The following is a 21,634-nucleotide window of genomic DNA, read 5'->3' on the forward strand; positions in this document are numbered from 1 at the left end:
AAAGAGAGCCCACAAAAATAGTTTACCTGGTCTGTATATACATCAGGGGGCACAGCCTTATTGAAGAAATCAGAACACACAGCTCCTGCCTGCAGGTAATAGTGGAGAGCTGCTGAATACTGATTTGTTGCTGAAGTAGAAAACAGAAGTAAAGAATTACTGATCATTAGACATAATAGGTGAAAAAATAGACAAGGCCTCTTTTGTGAAGAGTCGGGTATTACTACCTCATGAGTTGATAAAAGCAGATTCAAACCATAGGAGTAGGGATAAGACTTACCCAGTACAACACATACACACACACCGCATTTTTAAGTACTTTAAAGAAGCAATATAATGTGTTCCTTGCTTTCTAAAACCGATTAGCCAAAAATTTAGCTCAGATCTCTTGTCAACCTTACTAGCACATTACTAGAATTTAGTATTGGAGGTATGTGTTTCCCAAACACCCATACTAGAAACATACCTGAATTTTCTGAGGTAGTTTATAATCAATAAATCTATTTTGAACATGGATATTAAGATCTTGAGAGTAAGTTCTTTGAGGAGTTATGGTAAAAATGAGCATTGAAACTGGTAATTATTTGCTTCAAAAAGAATCCAGGAGAGGGGGGATGATGCAGGTGAGGGTACAGATGAAATAAAGCTGGGCATAATTACTGTTAAAGCTGGATGACAGATACATGGGGGTTCATTATACTAGCCTTTAGCCTCTCTTTTATTTTGAACTTTCTCTTTAAAAAATTCGATTCCTAAAGAAAATTGATCCTGAAACACCACCAGTCAGAAATTTGATTTTATCAATACAGTAACAGAAATATTGGAACTTTCATATCAAGTGGGAAAATCTATCACATATAATGGGGTGGGGGAGGAGTCAGGAATCTACTTCCAAGAACACAAATAATTATCAAGAGTGCCGAGACAGGGCGCCTGGGTGGCTCAGTTGGTTGAGCGACTGCCTTCGGCGCAGGTCATGATCCTGGACTTCCAGGATTGAGTCCGGCATCGGGCTCCCGGCTCCTTGGGGAGTCTGCTTCTCCCTCTGACCTTCTCCTCTCTCATGTTCTCTCTCACTCATTCTCTCTCAAATAAATAAATAAAATCTAAAAAAAAAAAAAAATGCCGAGACAGATTTTAGAATAGCATATTTAGAAAAGAATATTTAAAAAAAATTTTTTTAAAGGTGATTTTGTTCTTGTTGTTGTTTGTTTTTTAAAGATTTTCTTTATTTACTTGACAGAAATCACAAGTAGGCAGAGAGGTAGGCAGAGAGACGGAGGAGGAAGCAGGCTCCCTGCCGAGCAGAGAGCCCGATGTGGGGCTTGATCCCAGGCCCTGGGACCATGACCTGATACAAAGGCAGAGGCATTAACCCACTGAGCCACCCAGGTGCCCCAAATTTCTTTATTAAAGATTTTTATTTACTTATTTGAGAGAGAGCAAGCACAAGCAGGAGGAGGGACAAAGGGAGAAGGAGAAGCAAACTCCCCACTGAGCAGGGAGCCTGAGGCAGGGCTCGGTTCCAGGACCCTGAGATCAGGACCTGAGCAAATGGCAGCTGCTTAACCAACTGAGCCACCTAGGTACCCCTGGAATAGAGTATTTTAAAACAGCAATTTTAAAGGGGCACCTGGGTGGCTCAGTCGGTTAAGTGTTTGACTCTTGGTTTTGGCTCAGGTTATGATCTCAGGGTCCTGGGATCAGGCCCCCGCATCATGCTCCCAGCTCAGGGAGGAGTCTGCTTGTGGATTCTCTCCTTCTCCCTTTGTCTCCCCCTCCCCCTGCTTGTGCTATCTCTCAGTCTCTCTCTAAAAATAAATTAAAAAAAGAAAAAGGCAATTTTACAAACTACCTTTAACTTCTTTCCCTAAGAATGTTTTAACCAGGGGCGCCTGCGTGGCTCAGTGGGTTAAACCTCTTCCTTCGGCTCAGGTCATGATCCCGGGGTCCTGGAATCGAGCCCCGTGTCAGGCTCTCTGCTCATTGGGGAGCCCGCTTCCCCCCCACTCTGCCTGCCTCTTTGCCTACTTGTGATCTCTGTCAAATAAATAAGATCTTTAAAAAAAAATATTTTAACCAACTTAGATGAACATTCAAACTTTTTTTTAAAAAACAGAAAAAAGGTAGTCAATATAAAAAATTAAAAGTATGCAAACCAAATGCTCAATAAGGAAAAATGAATATATAAGTCTATCTGGGAAGAAGAGTTAGAGATCAAAAACAAGACTTAAAGTATTGGGGGAAAAATGTGTCATGTATTTATTTTCACTTCCAAAAGTGCTACAAAAAAGCAAAAATACAAAGCAACCATACATCTCACTTACCAAAATAAATATCTGCCTGAATAATTAGCCAGGAATGGGTGTTGGGGTTTATACTGAGGGCGTACCGAACTAGCTCTTTCACTGTGATTGCCACAGCTTCAAAGTCCACCGACTGGAGGCTTAAAAAAAAAAAAAGACAATGAACATTAATCTCTATTTTTCAACTTCAAATTTCAGACACACTAAAAACAAAGACTTAGCCAAAATTTAGGTGACCATAAATACAATATTAAGTATTACTAAGAGTAAATATATTAAAACGGTCACAACAACTAAGTCTAAAAAAGGAGTAAGGGGGGGGGGGCGCCTGGGTGGCTCAGTGGGTTAAGCCGCTGCCTTCGGCTCGGGTCATGATCTCGGGGTCTTGGGATAGAGTCCCGCATCGGGCTCTCTGCTCAGCGGGGAGCCTGCTTCCCTCTCTCTCTCTCTCTCTGCCTGCCTCTCCATCTACTTGTGATCTCTCTCTGTCGAATAAATAAATAAAATCTTAAAAAAAAAAAAAAAGGAGTAAGGGGAAGGAAGGAAGCCAGCTGCTCTGAGCCTGGTTAAACCTGGAAGTCCTTTGACACAAAAATACATGATGAACTGTGGGGATAAAGCCAGCCCAGCATCCAAGAAACACAGCTGATAGTGCCCACCTTCCAGAAACAGTAAGGGATGGTGGGAGAGAACATAGGCTTTGGATTCAGACACACATGAGGGTCAAGATCTAACCATAGTTCACCAGCATTCCCAGTACAGAGGGAAAGAAACTATGGTATTGTTGGCAAATACTTGATCAGACATTTATAACTAAATGAGTTCAACAGGTTTGTGATACAAGAAATTTATAAAATGTTAATAAGAATTCTATCTACATATCAAAACAACTGATCTTAAAATAGTAATGTTTATTTTTTTATTTTTTTATTTTTTTAAGATTTTATTTATTTATTTGACAGACAGATCACAAGTAGACAGAGAGGCAGGCAGAGAGAGAGGAGGAAGCAGGCTCCCCGCTGAGCAGAAAGCCCGATGTGGGGCTCGAACCCAGGACCTGGGATCATGACCTGAGCCGAAGGCAGCGGCTTAACCCACTGAGCCACCCAGGCGCCCCTAAAATAGTAATGTTTAATCCAGGCCATTCTCACACTGTTTTAGGAGTCAATAAAGACTCTTGCTCAAGAAAAATGCTTTCTTGGTCATTTAGTCACATTTTATTTTCTCTGATCAATTTATATTAGAGTGCCTTTATCGCGAAGATAATGGTTATTAAGCCTATTACGTGCCAGTCCTTATTCTAAACACCTAGTTTAGAAAATGTATTAACTTATTTAATCCTCACAAATCTGAGGTAGGTACTATTCTTACACCCATTTAAATAAATGAAGAACTGGCAAAGAAAGCAACTTATCCAAGGTCATCCACCAGGTAACTGAAAAAGAGGCTCAAACTCAAACCCTACCAATCTAGCTCAAAGCCTCTACGGTTAACTATTCTTTTGCTTCATTTATAAACATACACTGAAAATCAATCATCAAATTATGCTACCGACTATCAGTTAAAAAAGCAGAAGTATTTCTACCTGACTTATGGACTGCTATCTTACATACAGAATTTTACATAAGGTGCCCCTGGGTGGCTCATTTGGTTAAGCATCAAGACTCTTGATTTCAGCTGGGGTCATGATCTCAGGGTTGTGAGACTAAACCCCACATCTGGCGCCTGCAAGATTCCCTCCCTCCCTCTCCCTTTGCCCCTCCTCGCCCAACCTGGTTCATGCAGGTAAGCTAGGAAAAAAATTTTTCAGGGGTGCCTGGATGGCTCAGTCTGTTGCACATCTGACTTCAGCTTAGGTCATGATCCCAGGGTTCTGGGATCGAGTCCCGCATTGGGCTCCCTGCCCAGCAGGAAGCCTGCTTCTCCCTCTCCCTCTGCTTGTGCCCTATCAAATAAATGAATAAATCTTTTTAAAAATTCATATAAAAATGCAGTTACAGGATGCCTGGCTGGCTCAGTCAGTAAAGCATGTGACTTTTGCTCTGGGGGTTATAAATTCAAGTCCCATGATGGGTGCAGAATTACTTAAAAATCTTGAAAAAACAAATCTGCAGTTATAACGCTGTGTAGTATAAACACTGGCTTCATGAAGCATGGTGATTCTTCGGAAAACAAGCCTCTGTAAGTGGAGGAAAGGGTCACCCACCCACTTTTGACCCTCCAAACCTCTACTCAAGATGCACAACTACTTTCCATCTCCAAGACTGAGTTGAAAGCAAATTACTTTCATTCTATAGACCACTTACCTACCTACCAAAATCTTTCCTTCTTCAAAGATGCCACTAAGAGCAATAAAATAAGGCTTAGTCCTGCCCTTCAGGCATAAGTTAAAAAAAAAAAAAAAAAAAAAAGCAAAGAAAAAATTGGGGGAGTGGGGAAGGAAGAAAAAGTAACTTTTGTGAGAAAAGAAATGGGACTCCTGAATGAGAAGTTGCTATGGGTAGGAAAAGAAATGTGTAAACGGTTTCTTCTTTCAGAAAAAGAACATTTTTGGGTACCTGGGTGGCTCAGTCAGTTAAGGTATCTCCCTTCTGCTCAGGTCATGATCCTAGCTAGGGTCCTAGGATCAAGTCCCACATTGAGCTCTCTGCTCGGCTAGGAGCCTTCTTCTCCTTCTCCCTCTGCCCCTCCCCCTGCTTGTGCTGTCATATAAATAATAAAATCTTTAAAATAAAATAAAATAGAAAAAGAACATTTTCTTCTCTCTCTCCAAAATTCCCCCATCATCTTATTTTGGTTCTCAGGAGATGAAAGAAAGAACATTCCTCAAAGTACCCAAGAACTTCTTAGTAACTAAAAGGGGTTTGGGAGCCTCTGACAATCATAGTATTAGAGCAGACCTACAAATAATTATTAAAAAGTCATTTTCAAATAGATATCATTAAAAGATGCAAAATCCTGGAACTCTAACAGGAAATCAATTTTTTTGCCTCGATTTTCTATTTCTACCCATTGACAAATCGTCAGGATCACTTAGGGATCTTTCTGTTCAACTGAAGGCTGGTATAACAGCTCTTAGAGTTAGGTTACATTCATTTTTCGGAAAATAATGACTGCAACACAGAAACAAACTTGGCTGTAGAAGACTAAGAGAAGCCTTTTAGTCAAATTACTCAAGGTTACCTGTATCAGGATGGTTTCTAAATATATAAGTAACAAATATAAAGCTATAATACATCTTACTTGGGGATGGAAGATGGCCAAATAGAAATGTGCTCAGCTGTAATATCATTGACAATGTCCTCCTAAGAAGAAAAAAACATATATTTTTTAAAGTGTGATTTTTAAAAGATATCTTTTGAAGATTTTTTTAATGAGATTATGAAATACTGACCCGAACATTGTGAAGTTTCACAAAGAGTGACAAAATAATAGTCAAAACCAATGGCTCCTACAAGAAAGAAAATACAGAATCCTTAAATATATATATTTAATATTCTTGTCAACCTCAGGGACACCAAGGATTTGCTCTAAAAAAATTCTTTCACTTTTGAAATATACCATCTCCTTTAGAGCACACACTACAGGTTGTTTATTTTTAATCTCATGAAAGAAATCAAGCATACAAATTACACAAAAATTACTCTATTTAGGGGCGCCTGGGTGGCTCAGTCAGTTGAACATCCAACTCTTGGTTTCGTCTCAGGTCATGATCTCATGGTCATGGGATTAAGCCCTGAGTTGGGTTCCACACTCAGCATGTTGTCTGCCTGAGATTTTCTCCCTTTGCCTCTACCCGTCCCCCATGCATGTACACCCACGTGCATGCATGCACACCCTCTCTCTACATTAACTAAATCTTAAAATAAAAATTACCATATTGAGGTGACAAGCTTATGGTGCTCCAGTCCTCAGATGACTTTTAAAATTGAGTAAAAAAATCTCTTTCCAATTAGTACTTCCAGCTATCTCTAAAAAATTAAACTTTTTATTCCCTACAATAATAAAGAATGGAATGGAATCTAGGTTATGTCCAATATATAGATGTAATATTAATGCTAACAAAAATTAAAACCAGGCTTCACACATCCAGCCCTATTAGGAAGACTTCTTTAAAATTTAAAAAATACCTGTTCTATTCACTAAAACATGTTAAGGTAAATGCAAAATAAACCTCTGCATTCAGACCAACCCATCTTCAGGAATGATCACTGAAGATAAAAAGCACATTATACAGAGTATTTAAATAATCAGCATTTAAACACTATTTTTCAGTCCTGTTGTATGAAAATCAGCAGTAATTAGATCAACTTTTAATAAAACTTACCCGTAATTTTTTGATAAAAGAAAGTAGTTCGCTCCTACAAAAAAACCACAAATTTTGTATTTACATTTATTATCAGAATTAAAAAGAAAACAAATTATAGATGGTTTACTTCTAACTCTCCAGTTCTGCACATATAAAAGAAAATAATGTTCTATTGTCACACTAACCTAATAAAACAACTTGTCTGTTTTATCATTATGTGACTTCGTCACACAATGCAATCACAGGCTTCACTGATTCTGAATTCTAATAGATATTAAATGATTAGCAATCTCTTAAAATAACATATAAGCATAAGATACCTCCAAAGGTGGCCATGTCAGACAGAAATCAGCACCAGAGAACTTTAATACTGTCTATCTTTATGATATACAAAGATAAAAGGCTGATGTTCTTGAAACAGTACATAGTACAGATAACTCAAGAAATAAACTGATAGAAACATACCGATACATTATACCTAATGTAGATTCCCTTTGCTTTATTAAACTAACTCTGCCATCATTTCCACGTTTGTGTTGACTGGACACACTACAGATCTGAACAACAACTTCCCAAAGGTCTTTAGCAGTCCGTCTACTTTCTTTCGGGCCAGGAAGTTCTTTGCATGTAGCTGCTAAAAGCTGTCCAAGCTAGAACACAAAAAAACAAGACATTCACAAAAAATAATTTGTAACAACAACAGAACCACATATGTAAGTTCTATTATTAAGGCACACTTGAAGAAAGAAAGATAACTATCCAAATATACCAGTTATTTTATACAGTGCCTTCCATCCAACCGCTGAGGAATTTAGAGCTCATTGTCTACTGACAGATCAGAAATCTGAATGGGAAAGAGGATGCTCTGGTTCTGCCACACTATAAAGCTCATTTTTTCTACACAATTAAAGTTTAATGAGGACAAACAAGTATAGTCTAGTAAGAACAAAACTGAGACAAAGCAAAGAGGTAGGTGCTTCATTAAGAGTGTGTGTTGGCAGAGCGGGGGAGGAGGGGGACACGCCAAGCTGGTGAATAGTATGATCCCACTTTAAAAGGGGTGGGGGAAGTGGGTGTGTGCGTGTGTGTGTGTAATGCAACATATACATAATGTTAACTGTGGTAAAGCCCAGAGATACAATTAAAATAGTGCTTTAACTTCACACATGCTTTAATCACTTAAAACAAACTTTTAGTGAAAAAATGAGAGAAATCTGGAAATTGAATTTGGCAAGACAAAGTAGTAAGATTTAAGGACAACCTTTGTCTAAGAAAAATGGCAGCCACTGACTGGAGCTATTGCAGATGTGAGGAGACAGAAGGAAGGACAGATTACTCAAAGTGAATGATCTAAACAGAGAAAGCCTTAACGACCAAAAATGCAGGAGGAACCCATGAAGAGTAGAAGGGCTGAAAGCAGAAGGCAGAGAAAAGACAGGCCCCATATATAGAGGAAAAAATTGGCTTAAGTCAAATTCAGCATTTCTTTCCCTCTGTAATTTCAAAATGAGAGGGCCCCCCCATCCTTTGTTCTTATTAAATCTGATAAGTAATGGTTCTTTTAGAAGGTAAAATGGCAAGGATAATTTCAAGTCCATCAGGAAACCCCAGATCCCTTACTGGACCTAGAAAATATTCATAATGGGGTCCCCACTGCTTAAGGCAGTTTCTTTAAGAAGGTGGCCATATTATGACAAATATGAAAACTGATACTTCTCTCAATTTATAACAAAAAATTTCAAAAATAAAAATATCTGAATAGTTCAATATCCATACACTTGACTTACTGTGAATATTCTGCCGCATTTACTTTACATGTGCACCTATACTGCTTGTCAGCTAGTGAGCTGCAGACACCACACCTCATCCTTAAATACTTCAGTATGTATCTTCTAAGGACAAGAACATTCTCCTATGTAACCACAACTCATAACCACTACTCCGTGATCACACCTAAGAAAATTTAGAAACCTGGTGCTTCCTAAGGTAGTAAAAATGATGTAAAAACCCCTGCTGTGGGGGGCACCTGGGTGGCTCAGTTGGTTAAGCATTCAACTCGATTTCCACTCAGGTCATGATCTCAGGGGCACACGATGGAGCACTGAACAGGGCTCAGCGCTGGGCGTGAGCCCACTTAGGACTCTTTCCCTCCCTCCCTCCCTGTCCCTTCCACACCCACGACTGCTTGCACTCTCCAACAAAAAAACCAACCCTAGCTCTGCTATGTGAAAGGAAATCAAGAGTCCACAGTCTAGCAGAACATTTCCTCTTGCATGCCTACTGAACCCAAGTCAGCTCCGACAACGAGGCCCACCATACATGCAGCTACTGACGAGCAGTGCAATGCGGGCCTCCTATAGCTCCTGGTCTTAATTCATTTTCTGTTGTCAAGAATCACACGCTTAGGTGAACCTCACTAGATTGCTTTACTTGAAAGTAAAAATTTTCAGAAATCTTGGACCCCATGGGCACCTGGCTGGCTCAGTCGGAACAACATATGACTCTTCATCTTGGGGTGGGGAGTTCAAGCCCCACACTGGGTACTGAGATTACTTTAAAAAAAAAAAAAAAAAAAGTCTAAGGCCCCAAGTCAATTGAATTCCACAAAACTTCTTAAACATCTACTATGTGTGGGTAAGAGGTAAAACACTGAGCATATAAAAAGTAACTATCAAGATTACACGCGTAAGTGCAACAAAAATCTATGTCTATGGTTCAAAAGTAACACCAGCAGCAGAGTTCAAAGGTAAGGTGAGGAGAAAGGAATAAGGCAAAGCTTCAAAGAAACCACACAAGGGGGCCCTACCTAGGTGGCTCAGTCATTAAGCATCTGCCTTTGACTTATGTCATGATCCCAGAGTCCTGCGATCAAGCCCTGCATCAGGTTCCTTGCTCAGCATAGAGCCTGCTTCTCCCTGTGCCTGCCGCTTCTCCTGCTTGTGCCCTGTCTCTGTCAAATAAATAAACATCTTGGGGTGCCTGGGTGGCTCAGTGGGTTAAAGCCTCTGCCTCTGCCTCAGGTCATGACTTCAGGATCCTGGGATTGAGCCCCACACAGGGGAGCCTGCTTTCTCCTCTCTCTCTCTCTGCCTCTCTGCCTCCTTGTGATCTCTGTCTGTCAAATGGATAAATAAAATCTTTAATAAACAAACAAATAAGAATCTTAAAAAAGAAAAGAAACCACACAAATAGGCAGAAGCAGGAAGGGTATCCCAGCTAAATGACCAAACAGCACATGCTTAAGCGTAGAAGCGGAGAAAGCATCCTGCACACACAGACATGTGAGTACTCAGAGTAGTGTGTACCACCAGCACAGAGCTGGCATGACAGAGGAGCAGCAGAGAGCCAACTGGGGAAGAAGCACTTGCACCTCAAAAGGCCTTATAGGCCACATTAAAAACCCTGGTCTTTATGCTATGCTATTACTATTACCACCAAGCCCTCCTCCTCCTCCTAGCAGCTAGTCTTTTATAACCCAAGTGTCCATAAATCCTGTGCACTTTCCAATATACTACGCTGCCTCCTCTCCTGATCCAAGGGGGAGATAGCACAGTTTTATTATTATTTCAAAAGGGCACAATTTAGTTACATGCTTAAGATTTTTCTCCCTTTCCTTTTTGTGATTACAGAATATACAAATAAATAAAATATGGAAAATAAAACTGATTAAAATCACCAAATATTCCACTACCCAGAGATAATGAGAGTTAATACCCTTCCAGACATTTCCCTATGCATAGGTATACATATTCCAGGCCAAATTCCAAGTTTGAAACTGCTCCAAATGAAGGGATTTTTGAAAGGGATTTTCAAAACGTCCCTTACTCTAGACTTCTCAGATTCCCTTTTCCTCACATAAACAAGGCAGCAAGGGGCCAACAAGGGGAGGGGACACACAAACCCTAACTAGAGGAGATGATGAGATGCCTCCGTGACTCTTCAGCAAGGTCACCGCGTAGCCTTCCTCCTTTTGGGTTGATCCGGGGGACTGCAGGAAGCAGTGAGGTCACCCGGCCCAAGGGCAGGGAACTCGCGGCACAGTATCCCGCACACTGCAGGCCCTTTACCACGCGCCCAGTCCTGCCTCTGCACAGTTCCACAGAACTCACTGGACAGAAGAACAGAGAAGCTACTGTATTGTCCTGAGCCACAAGCAACAATCCTAAGTGGAAATCTCTTGGCACAAAATGCTTCTCTCATCTGAGCGTATAGTAAAGACCAAGACTATGGGGCATAATCAGATAACTACTCTAGATATGAGGAACTCCTATCACAAAGGTTAAAACATACACACACACACGCGCGCGCGCAAAACAGATATAATCCAATGTCTAAAATTCCAAAGACAAAAATGATTCAAATTATGACAATATATTTTAGGAACAATTGTAGAGAAGACAAAAAGGAGGAAAACCTTCACCAAAAAATAGCAGTAAATCTTCAAAGAGTTGAAATGAGCTCAGTTTTTAAAAGGACATACATGAAATTAGTAGGAAAAAACAACCGAAGACAAATGAAAAAAAGTGACAAGAGTCTTCCAAGAGTTCCCAGATAACCACTGATTTAAGAGATTATGTACTAAACTTGAGAGCGGATAAAGAACAAAAAGCATACAAACAATAAGGAGGAAATCTAAAAAACTAAAAGTACACACAGAAAAATGTTAAATCACTAAATGTTTTCTTTTTTTTTTTTTAAGATTTTATTTATTTATTTGACAGACAGAGATCACAAGTAGGCGGAGAGGCAGGCAGAGAGGAATAAGCAGGCTCCCCACTGAGCAGAGAGCCCGATGCAGGGCTCAATCCCAGGATCCTGGGATCATGACCTGAGCCAAAGGCAGAGGCTTTAACCCACTGAGCCACCCAGGCGCCCCCACTAAATGTTATCTTAACAATAAGACCAGGAAGCAAGAATAGTCCACTGCTTATTCAGGGTACACACAGCACAAAACAGACACAGTCTTAGGGAAAACTCAGTCTCTTTTTTTGTTTTCTCTACCCAGAAACATTTTCAGTTGCACAGAACAGATAAAATTAAGAAAGGAGAACTAAGCACCAATTCACTGAAGGGATTCTTTCACTGGGGTGTAATTACATAAACATTAACAAGAATCAGGCCCAAATCTAGAGGAGGGAATAGGCTCCAGAGAAGGTAAGGTGCGCAGATGGAAACAGCTGGAAATGTACCCCTCACAACTCCACCAGTTCATACACAGGTACGCTCATGTATTCCAGACCTTAAAATTAGAGTTTGATTATTTTGATCAAAGCAAGAAAAGCTAACATCTCACTAATTTAGAGTTATACCAAAATGTTGTCTGTTAACTAATTTTTGCTTGCCTTCTCATGAACGTAAAACTATACTTTTAACCACAAACATTTGTCCAATCTTCCATTGTATTATAGAAATTGGACAAGTTCCCTATGTAGTACAGATCTAAAGAAAACAGGAGCACCTGGGTGGCTCAATGTGTCTTCAGCTCAGGTCATGACACCAGGGGTCTGGGATGGAGTCCCGCAACAGGCCCCCTGCTCAGCCGACAGTAGGCTTCTCCCTTTCTCTCTCCCTCTGCCTCTCCCCCTGCTCATGCTCACTCTCTCTCTAATAAATAAACCTTAAAAATAAATACATAAAGATAGATCTAAAGAAACAGGTACAATAATCCCTACCTAATAACCCCTTTATTTAGATTAAACACAAGTTACCTTTACATATGGATTATTCTGAAGCAAAAACGCGGGAACTTGCAGTGTAAGGTATTCATTTTCCCTCCAGTTTAACATAAAAGCAACACACTCCTCAGCAATCACCTGACGAAGAGGAATATCTAAAAGGCCAAAGAAGAAAACAGTTGGAATTACCACATAACATTAAAATGAGATCAAAGCAAACATGTACTAAGATTTCAGTTGACCAAATTAAAATGTTTTTAATTTACAGTTACAGGTAAAAAAGTAGAAAAATTCCAACATTTTACATTTTTCCCTAGAAAACTAAGGTTTCCCAGTAACAGACTGCATGGTCCCCACTACTAATCAACACAACCATCTACTATGAATACGTTACATGGCCAACACCCTGAGAAAGTCCACAGTACCTGTCCTCTAGAAATTTGTAATTCAAACAAGCAGAGAATAAACACACAAAGTACAATGGTACCACATAAACTTTTAGCACACTTAGAGCACAGAAACAGCTAAAACATAATAACATTGTAATAAATCTGAGTAAATATACCATTTTAAATATTTTTCAGATTAAAATGTAATAAATACTCCTCAGAAATAAGACTTTCACTTTGAAAAAAATATTTACTGCACCAAAACCAATTTTAAATAAAAAAGTGATAAGGAGAAAAAAAAAAAAAATCACCCAGAATTCAATTGTTTTGGACCAAAAAAAAAAAAAAAAAAAAAAAAACCTGTTTTGCACATAACTTCCTTTGAGATAATTATTAAATATACCTTAACTATTTAAATATGTTGCAAATTTTCATAGCTCAAAGTATATAATATTCAGGTTTTTTTTTTAAAGATTTCTATGTATTTATTTGACAGACAGCGAAAAGCACAAGTAGGCAGAGAGGCAGAAAAAAGGAAAAGGAGAAGCAGGCTCCCAGCTGAGCAGAGAGCAAGACATGGGGCTGAGCCACCCAGGCACTCCAATATTCAGGTTTTAATGTACTTCAGCAAAAAGAAAAATCCCAAAGAATACTAAATAACAATGTTAACTTAAAATAGGGAGAGCTATTAAACTTCTTGAGTACTTTATTTATAGTGTAGTCTTTCTAGAAAAGACTGTGGCTATTAGTTTATATCTCACCTTACCGAAAAAAGGATTTGACAGGACAAAGAGGGTCATAGGAACACAGCAAAATATACATTATTTGCACCATCGTCAAGAAAGAACAAAGACAGAAGTGAAATTAGTATCCCCAATGCATACATTTTGCCAAAGGCAGATCACACAGTGTTTGGCTCCAAGGTTTCCTTTAATCACCCAGCACTCCCCAATAATAGAGCAATGGTTCTTAAAGATAAATCAGAATCTAGGGAGAATACTGATACAGCCTGAAAAGCAATGATTTGGACATTAAACTTCCCTTTAAGCATCTGCAATGCAATTAATCATTATTTTTAAATGTAGAGCCCTATGATGTAACAGGCACCCAGAGCAGACCTAGAATTCAATTTTGTTGAAATCCTAGGAACATAACAAAGACACACATCTTAATAGAAAGTAAGCTGTTAATACAAAGGTATTAAAATTGGGAAATTTCTACTTTAGCTGGTGGGATTGAGCCTTTGCTGGGCTCTGCACTGGGTGTGGAGCCTGCTTTTCTCGTTCTTCCTCTCTCTACCCTCCCCGCTCTCCCAAATGAATAAACCTTAAAAAAAAAAAAAAAAAGAGGGATGACTATGGAACAGATGTCACCTTTCGTGTGCACCCCTCCCCCTGCTGTGACCCATGGAGAGACCATCCTACCCACCCTGACTCTCACAGTGGCAGTGGGGTGCACAGCTGTCAAAGAATCAGAGCCAGGTGTCTGCTGAACTCAGGGACCTTAGTCTGTAAATGAGATTTGAAGCAAGGCACTAGGCCTATGCTTGTTTCTCCTAACAATACATGACATCCTTGCAGTTCCATTTTAAACACTAAATGTAACACCAACTATGGGACAAGCAGCTGAACATCCAGCAAGGTAAGAATTTATATAAATTACATGCAGTGCTAGGAGTCTTGGATCAAAAACAAAAAAAAGTGATGTGAATTCCAAAACTCTTAAAGGTCAAAAAGGTAGTATAAAGTGACCTGGGCTTATTTAAAGGCATTCCCATCTATTTCAAAGAGTGAGAAAAGAGGTTTAACCAGGACTGATGGATTCAAATCACTGTTCAGTCTCTTACTACATGACTTTGGCCAAATTCCTTCATCTCTCTGTACCTGTTTCCTGATTTACGAACAGGAATAATTAAAGTACCTACTTCACTGAGCTGCCAAAAGGACTAAATGAGTTCTGCACCTAAAGCTGCTCCAACAACATCTGACATGCAGCTAACACTCAACAAATGTTAAAATTAAAAATTTAAAAATTCCTTTTACTTTACATTTTAGAGAAATTATACATGAAAAACCAAACTTCCACTTTAAAGAGAAAACACACACAGTAGCATGTGTCAGCTGATAGTGCCAATATATTACTAGATCAATTTTTAAGACATTAAAGGGCACTGGTGCATTAAAGCTCAAAGGTACTCTATCAGCAGAGTGCTAAAAAGTTGTAATATCTGCTAGAAATCAGAATGTAGTAACAAATTCACCCAAAAGACCCAGAGGGCCAGAAGCCATTTCTGGTTTTGTGCATTACTAGCACCTTTCTTTATACTTCAATTTTATAGCTTTATTTATTTATTTTTAAAATTTTATTTATTTATTTGACAGAGAGAGATCGCAGGTAGGCAGAGAGAGAGAGGAGGAAGCAGGCTCCCTGCGGAGCAGAGAGCCAGATGGAAGGCTCGATCCCAGGACCCTGGGATCATGACCTGAGCTGAAGGCAGAGGCTTTAACCCACTGAGCCACCCAGGCGCCCCAATTTTATAGCTTTAAATGTGTACCGTATGATTTAATTGCTCTAAATATCACTAAAACATGTAAAATTAAATTGCTTTAACTAAGCAAGATTTATATACAACAGAGATCATTTATATATGTAAGCTCCTTATCATAACATATTTACACTTATAACTGGACACAGAAGGTCTGTTCCTAAAGTGACAAGTGAGTTCCTAACCCCCTGGGAACGATTTTGATAATTTCTATGATGGTAATGAGGAATTAAATGTTCAACCTATACTTACAAGGACATTTTAATTCTTTGTTAACAGAGTATCTTAAAATTGCAATATAGTTTTACAGTGTGCTGAACAGTGTTCCCTCAAAATTCATTTCCACCTGAGACCTGAGTTTCCTCACTTGGACAACAGGGTCTTCACAGATATACTTAGTTCAGAAGAGATCACACAGATTAGGACACACCCTAAACCCAATGACTGGTGCCTTTATAACAGGACACACCCAAGGGAAAGCCAAGTAACAAAGGAGGCAGAGACTGACTGCAGTGTGAAGCTACAGGCTAAGGAATGCCATAGATTGCTGGCAGCTACCTGAAGCTAGAAAAAGCCAAGGAAAGATTATTTCCCAGAACCTTCAGAGGGAGCACAGACTCGCAGACACCTTGATTTCAGATATCTCGTCTCCAAAAATGTAGAGAATAAGTTTCTGCAGTTTTTTTTTTTTTTAAAGATTTTACTTATTTATTTGACAGACAGAAATCACAAGTAGGCAGAAAGGCAGGCACAGAGAGAGGGGGAGGCAGGCTCTCTGCCAAGCAGAGAGCCCGATGCGGGGCTCGATCCCAGAACCCTGGGATCTTGACCTGAGCCACAGGCAGAGGCTTTAACCCACTGAGCCACCCAGGCACCCCAGTTTCTGCAGTTTTAAATCATCTAGCTTATGATACTTTGTTATGGTAATCCCAGGAAATGAATAGTTTCCTACATTATCTCCGATGCTCTCAAGAGAACTCCACATCTGAATTGTTTTAGGAGAGCAGTAACTTTTTGAAGAATGGCAAAAAGCCAAGCAAGTGTTTAAGGTTCTTCCCTACGATTAGTTGAGCACTGCATTTCTGAAACTTGACTTTGTGAACATCTTACCAGGAAGCCTCATTTCCAGATATCCCCGCACCCTACTAATAAGATCAGAAGGAGGCCTCTCTCCTGACTGCCCGGTTCCAGCTTCATGTGTATGAATATCCAAAAGCAGCATCTCATTCAGCATGACCTGACGAAGTTTTGGTGAGAACTCTGTTACCAACTCCAAACAAGCAGCAAACAGCTGTTTGGCATGGGAAAAATCCTACAGAAAGAAATGACAGATCACTGGATCACTTTTTCTCTGGAATCAAAAAAATTGTGCATTTTTTCTAAGTACAGAGCAATGAGAAGAACTAATTTAGATGGTTAACAACAGTTGTCTCGGAGAGTGAGGCTAGAGTATCTTTTTCTTTATCATCTGTGTCACTGATTTATTCTAATACTTCTTTTAAAAAATCCAATTTACAGTATACAATTTTAAAAATCCAATAAACAGTATAAAAACATGCTATAGAAAACAAGTTTTACATAAACTATAAAAAATTTTTTTACATAATTTATATACATATCATATACATATATTTTATATACATAAGCTATACATGTTATATACACACACATAAATTATACACATCGCATACTTATATGTATATAGAGAATGCACACACTTTCTATGACAAGTACCCTACTACACACCTAGATTATTCAGAATTGGATCTTATACTCTTCAGTAAGGTTTTACATTCTACAATCTTTGCATACAAGCTTACTAGTTCACATAATTGGCTAATAAATCAAATAAATTCACTAAGCCCAACCCTTTTCTTTACATATCTGCTTCTAATTTTTTCAAAGAGTATTTTTCATTCATTCTTTCTCTCTCTCCTCCCACGTGCCTCCTTGACTCCTACAATCTGGCCCCTACCTCCATCACAATGAAAAAACAGTTCTTACTAAACAAAGATATTTTAATTGTGCGAACTACTAAACACTTTTTAGTTATCTTACAGGACTTAAGGGCATGTGCATCCAAGTGCTGCCCACTCCCTTATTCTTGATAGTCTGTCTCTTTGCTTGGCTATTAGGACTCCACCTCTGTTTGGTCCTCATACCCATCATGCCACTGTTTCTTGGACCCAATGTTGTATCCCCTCGATTCTGTATATTCTCCCTGGGTCATCTCTCAGGCCTACCAAATCTCTATCTGTAGCCCAGACCATTCCCCAAGCTTTAGACTGTTTCTAATTGCAGGCCCAAATTAACCATTGTAAAAATGAATAATCAATCCTTCAAAAATGTTCTTCTGCATATTCACTTGCTGGCATCCAAAGCAGAAAGCTGAGCATTGCTCCCCATTCTTTTCTCCCTCTTGCCTTCCATAGCACATCAGTAAGCAATCAATTCTAGATTTATTTTTTTTTTTTTTTTGACAGAGAGAGATCACAAGTAGAGAGGCAGGCAGAGAGAGGGAGAAGCAGGCTCCCCACTAAGCAGAGAGCCCGATGCGGGGCTCGATCCCAGGACCCCGAGACCACGACCTGAGCTGAAGGCAGAGGCTTTAACCCAATGAGCCACCCAGGCGCCCCTCAATTCTAGATTTTACCTCCTAAATGTTTCCCTCTGTTCTCTTTTATCCTTTCTAACACTTGTGCCACTTACTAGCTGAGTGACGTTAATTTAATACCTTTGACTCTGATTTCTCACCTATAAAACTGAGATAACACCTTGTACACAGTGTGTGTGTGTAATAAGTGAAAGAATAAATATATACGAAAACTGCATTAGAGTCTCTCCGTGCCCAATAAATGTTACTTACTTTAGGGACGGAAAGAGAAAAGCTGCCAATGACATGCCCCCTATTATAAACTTGTCAAGAGCTCCACAATTATTTAGAGCTGTATGGTCCAATATGGTAGCCACTAGCTGTACGTGGCTACTGACCACATGAATTGTGACCAGTCCAAATTAGAAAGTGTCTTGAGTGTAAAATACTAGATTTTGAGTGAAAACCTAGCACACGCACTGAAAGAGATAAAGACATAAATAAATTGGAGACCCAAATAATTGAAGACATATACTAAATTCATAATTAAATTGCCATCAATTTTTAGGTCAGACCCTGAATATAAAGCATATTCTTTTTTTTTTTTAAGATTTTATTTATTTGACAGACAGAGATCACAAATAGGCAGAGAGGCAGGCAGAGAGAGAGGAGGAAGCAGGCTCCCTGCTGAGCAGAGAGCTCGATGCGGGACTCGATCCCAGGATTCTGGGATCATGACCTGAGCCGAAGGCAGAGGCTTTAACCCACTGAGCCACCCAGGCGCCCCTATAAAGCATATTCTTAACCAGTAGTTGATGTACGCTTTTACTCACCTTAACATTACTGCAGTGTAAACCTTTGGCCATGAGAATGTAAACCAAATCTCTTGTTAAATTGTCTTTAATTCCCAGGATAACCCCACTATACACGGAAGGCACTTCCCACTAGAAGAGATAAAAATACATAAATACACATACACACACACAGAAAGGCAAATCTAGGGAAGAATGTTTCAATAATCTTTAATCATATTTTAAAGAGTCCGGCAAGGGTCACTTCGTAGAGAAAGGAAAATGACAGCCATAATGTAATACTAATCAAAATGAACATATTCACTATCACCCAGTAATAAATTAAATGGATTGGAACTTTCTAAAAGATAATCTATAGACAAAAAGAAGGAAAGAAAAAAGCCCTAGGAGTATATCTATTAATTTATGAGATCCTCACCAAAATACTATTAAGTAGGTACTATTATCCTCATTTTACAGGTAAGAAAAGCAAAACACACAAATGTCAAATAACTTGCCCAAGATTGATTATACAGCTAGTAAAGATAGAGGCCAGGATTCAAACTCAGGCAGTCAGATCAGAACTCCCTCTTTACTATGCTACACTTCTTCATCTGTAAGAATGAGCACTAACAATAACATCAACACTAATGAAGCCCAACACTAATGTTCAGAGAAATCTTTCATCTCACTGCACTTACATGTTCAAATTCCACAAAATATACATAAACTTCTGGCTGCTCTTTTACTACATTTCCAGCAGAGAAGTACGCAGTGAGTTACAAGTACTGCCATCCTACTTTAATTTCTCCCGTATCCTTTGTATCTTTAGCTGCATTCCACTGAAATGGTGTTCTAAAAGTTATTTTCATGCACACTTTGCATGCAGGAAAGCTTTTAAATAGATAACTCAGAAACAGGTAAATCCATTGGCTGGGCATTTTTAAATTAACATATAAAGCAAAAAATGTCCCATAAAGAAGTTTTAATGAATCAGTTTCAACCTTTAGGCTTTAGACTTCAAGAGGGTATTCATAAAGACAAAAATACTCTATAAGCACATAGCAAGGAGCAGCTACATAATGCATAAAGAATATTCCTTATACAGATACTTACAGCTTTATTTAAAATATATGGAAATGCTAGGACAATAAATAGGACATAAACTTATTTTTAGAAGTTATGGAGGGAGCCTCTTCCCCCACTAATGCACATGCGCTCTAACAAATAAAATTTTTTCTAAAATAAATAAATTACATCAGAAAATAAGTGTGATTTTCTTATGTGTTCTTGACAAAGGGTTTCTAACCTTGTTAGACACTGTCCAGAACTGGCGCTCTGAAGTCATACCATGTAATTCAATTAAAATCTGTCGAATCCTCCAGGGATCCACTGACAGTATCAACTGATGCTCCAACTGACCAATGTTGACACTTGCTGAAGCTAAGAAAGAAGAGATTTCCACTTCAATAATGACTTAATTCAAAGAAATCCTTAATCCTACAAATATAAGAATGATAATTCATTGAGAGAAATTGTATGTTTGTTAGGTATTGTAAGTGAGAAACAGCTCTCATCTTCAGAACTCATTCAACATAAATTCTATCCTCATACAGAAAACCTAACAGTTTGTATTAAGTCTGCATTTAATAAATAAATACAATGAAAATATAAACAAAGATAAAAATCAGTACCTGGTTCAAAGAACTAGGTGGGATATATGGAAAAATTAACTTATGTAGACAGTCTCCTACTTTCAAACATAATGTGTTAACAAAGGCATGTGTAAATATATTTTTGTTTTAGTAAATACTAAAAATGTGGTTTTTAAAGGGAGAGTAAGAGAAGGTGGAGGCACTACCTTCCCAGAAAACCAAGAAGATCATTAAAATCCCCAATTACAACTCGACATTCAGATACAGTCTTCATTAATCCATTCCCAGCATTTTAGGTCTTAATGTCATTTTCCTAGTAAGGTTCAAAGCAGCTACAATTTTGTTTTGTTAAATTAAGTGCATTCTGTCTCACCTATATATTAAGCTCTAAATCTTATGTTTCTTAGTAAGAGCACAATATTTTCTACTTGTATCCATAATATGAAAGCAAAAATAGAAGAAAATCATCAAATAAATAAGGCAAACAACAATGTTGCCAAAGAGGAATGCTTAGTCAGTAGACAGTATCACACAGCACTGCAGACTGAAACACATGAGAACGTGTACTTTTTTTTTTTTTGAGTTTCAGAACCCTTTACCACTCCCCTCCCAGCTCTCATTTTTACCTCCAAGAACACAGCAGCAGCAGCAGAATCACCTTGGTCTATTTTCCCAGCTAGAATCTTGTATGTAACTAGGCCTCAATCTCCATTAACCATAGACTCAGCAGAGTTCGGCACTTAATGCTTAGACAGAAATACGACTACAGAAGACTGGTAAATTTCTAATTAATTACTGACATAAGTATAAATTAAAACAATTCAGAGGGCATCCTCAAATACACTGAGGGGCAAATAGAATAGAGGGGCAAAATGTGCCAACATTTTCGCTAGCAGACTAGAGAGCTAACCTGGGATATCATAAAATGAAGTTACAGGTTTAATGCACAGATTTACTCTAGGGGATCGCTTCCTCATCTGATCAACAAGTAGCTTTCGTTCTTCATCTTTCAACAATGTAATGAAAAGCTCATGTGAAGAAATCATGAAAACATACTGCAGATCTTCCAACCCCAGACACACATTCCTAGATCAGTAAAAATATTGTAAAACAAAAAAAGTTTATAATTTAGTTTGGGAAAAGCAATCATATTAACCAATCTTTACTCATAAACCATTTAATAAGCTACCACTTCATGAACTATATAATTATATTTGAAATATATTTTTAAGTATTTTTGGTCCTTACTTAAAATTGTGAAGTCAGTGTCAAAGTACACAAAAAGAGTAACTAATATAAATCCTAAATTTTGTGTCACTACACAAATCTGAACTTAACTGGCTCTCAATGGACTGCCTGGCTATAAAACAT

General features: G+C 38.6%; 1 protein-coding gene across 1 annotated transcript in view; it reads right to left on the reverse strand.

The window, feature by feature from the left end:
• The window catches only part of INTS8 (integrator complex subunit 8), a 51,515-nt gene that overhangs the window by 6,864 nt on the left and 23,017 nt on the right, over positions 1-21,634 (reverse strand). Inside the window, exons 12-22 of the mRNA XM_047724238.1 lie at positions 21,174-21,349; positions 19,918-20,051; positions 18,651-18,761; positions 16,335-16,536; positions 12,324-12,445; positions 7,081-7,265; positions 6,634-6,667; positions 5,701-5,757; positions 5,550-5,611; positions 2,328-2,446; positions 27-130 (exon numbers count right to left, since the gene is read on the reverse strand). Of these exons, the coding sequence (XP_047580194.1) occupies positions 27-130; positions 2,328-2,446; positions 5,550-5,611; positions 5,701-5,757; positions 6,634-6,667; positions 7,081-7,265; positions 12,324-12,445; positions 16,335-16,536; positions 18,651-18,761; positions 19,918-20,051; positions 21,174-21,349 (1,306 nt within the window). The remainder of the gene's footprint in view (positions 1-26; positions 131-2,327; positions 2,447-5,549; positions 5,612-5,700; positions 5,758-6,633; positions 6,668-7,080; positions 7,266-12,323; positions 12,446-16,334; positions 16,537-18,650; positions 18,762-19,917; positions 20,052-21,173; positions 21,350-21,634) is intronic.

This window comes from Lutra lutra, chromosome 4, assembly GCF_902655055.1.
Source record: "Lutra lutra chromosome 4, mLutLut1.2, whole genome shotgun sequence".
Classification (NCBI taxonomy): domain Eukaryota; kingdom Metazoa; phylum Chordata; class Mammalia; order Carnivora; family Mustelidae; genus Lutra; species Lutra lutra.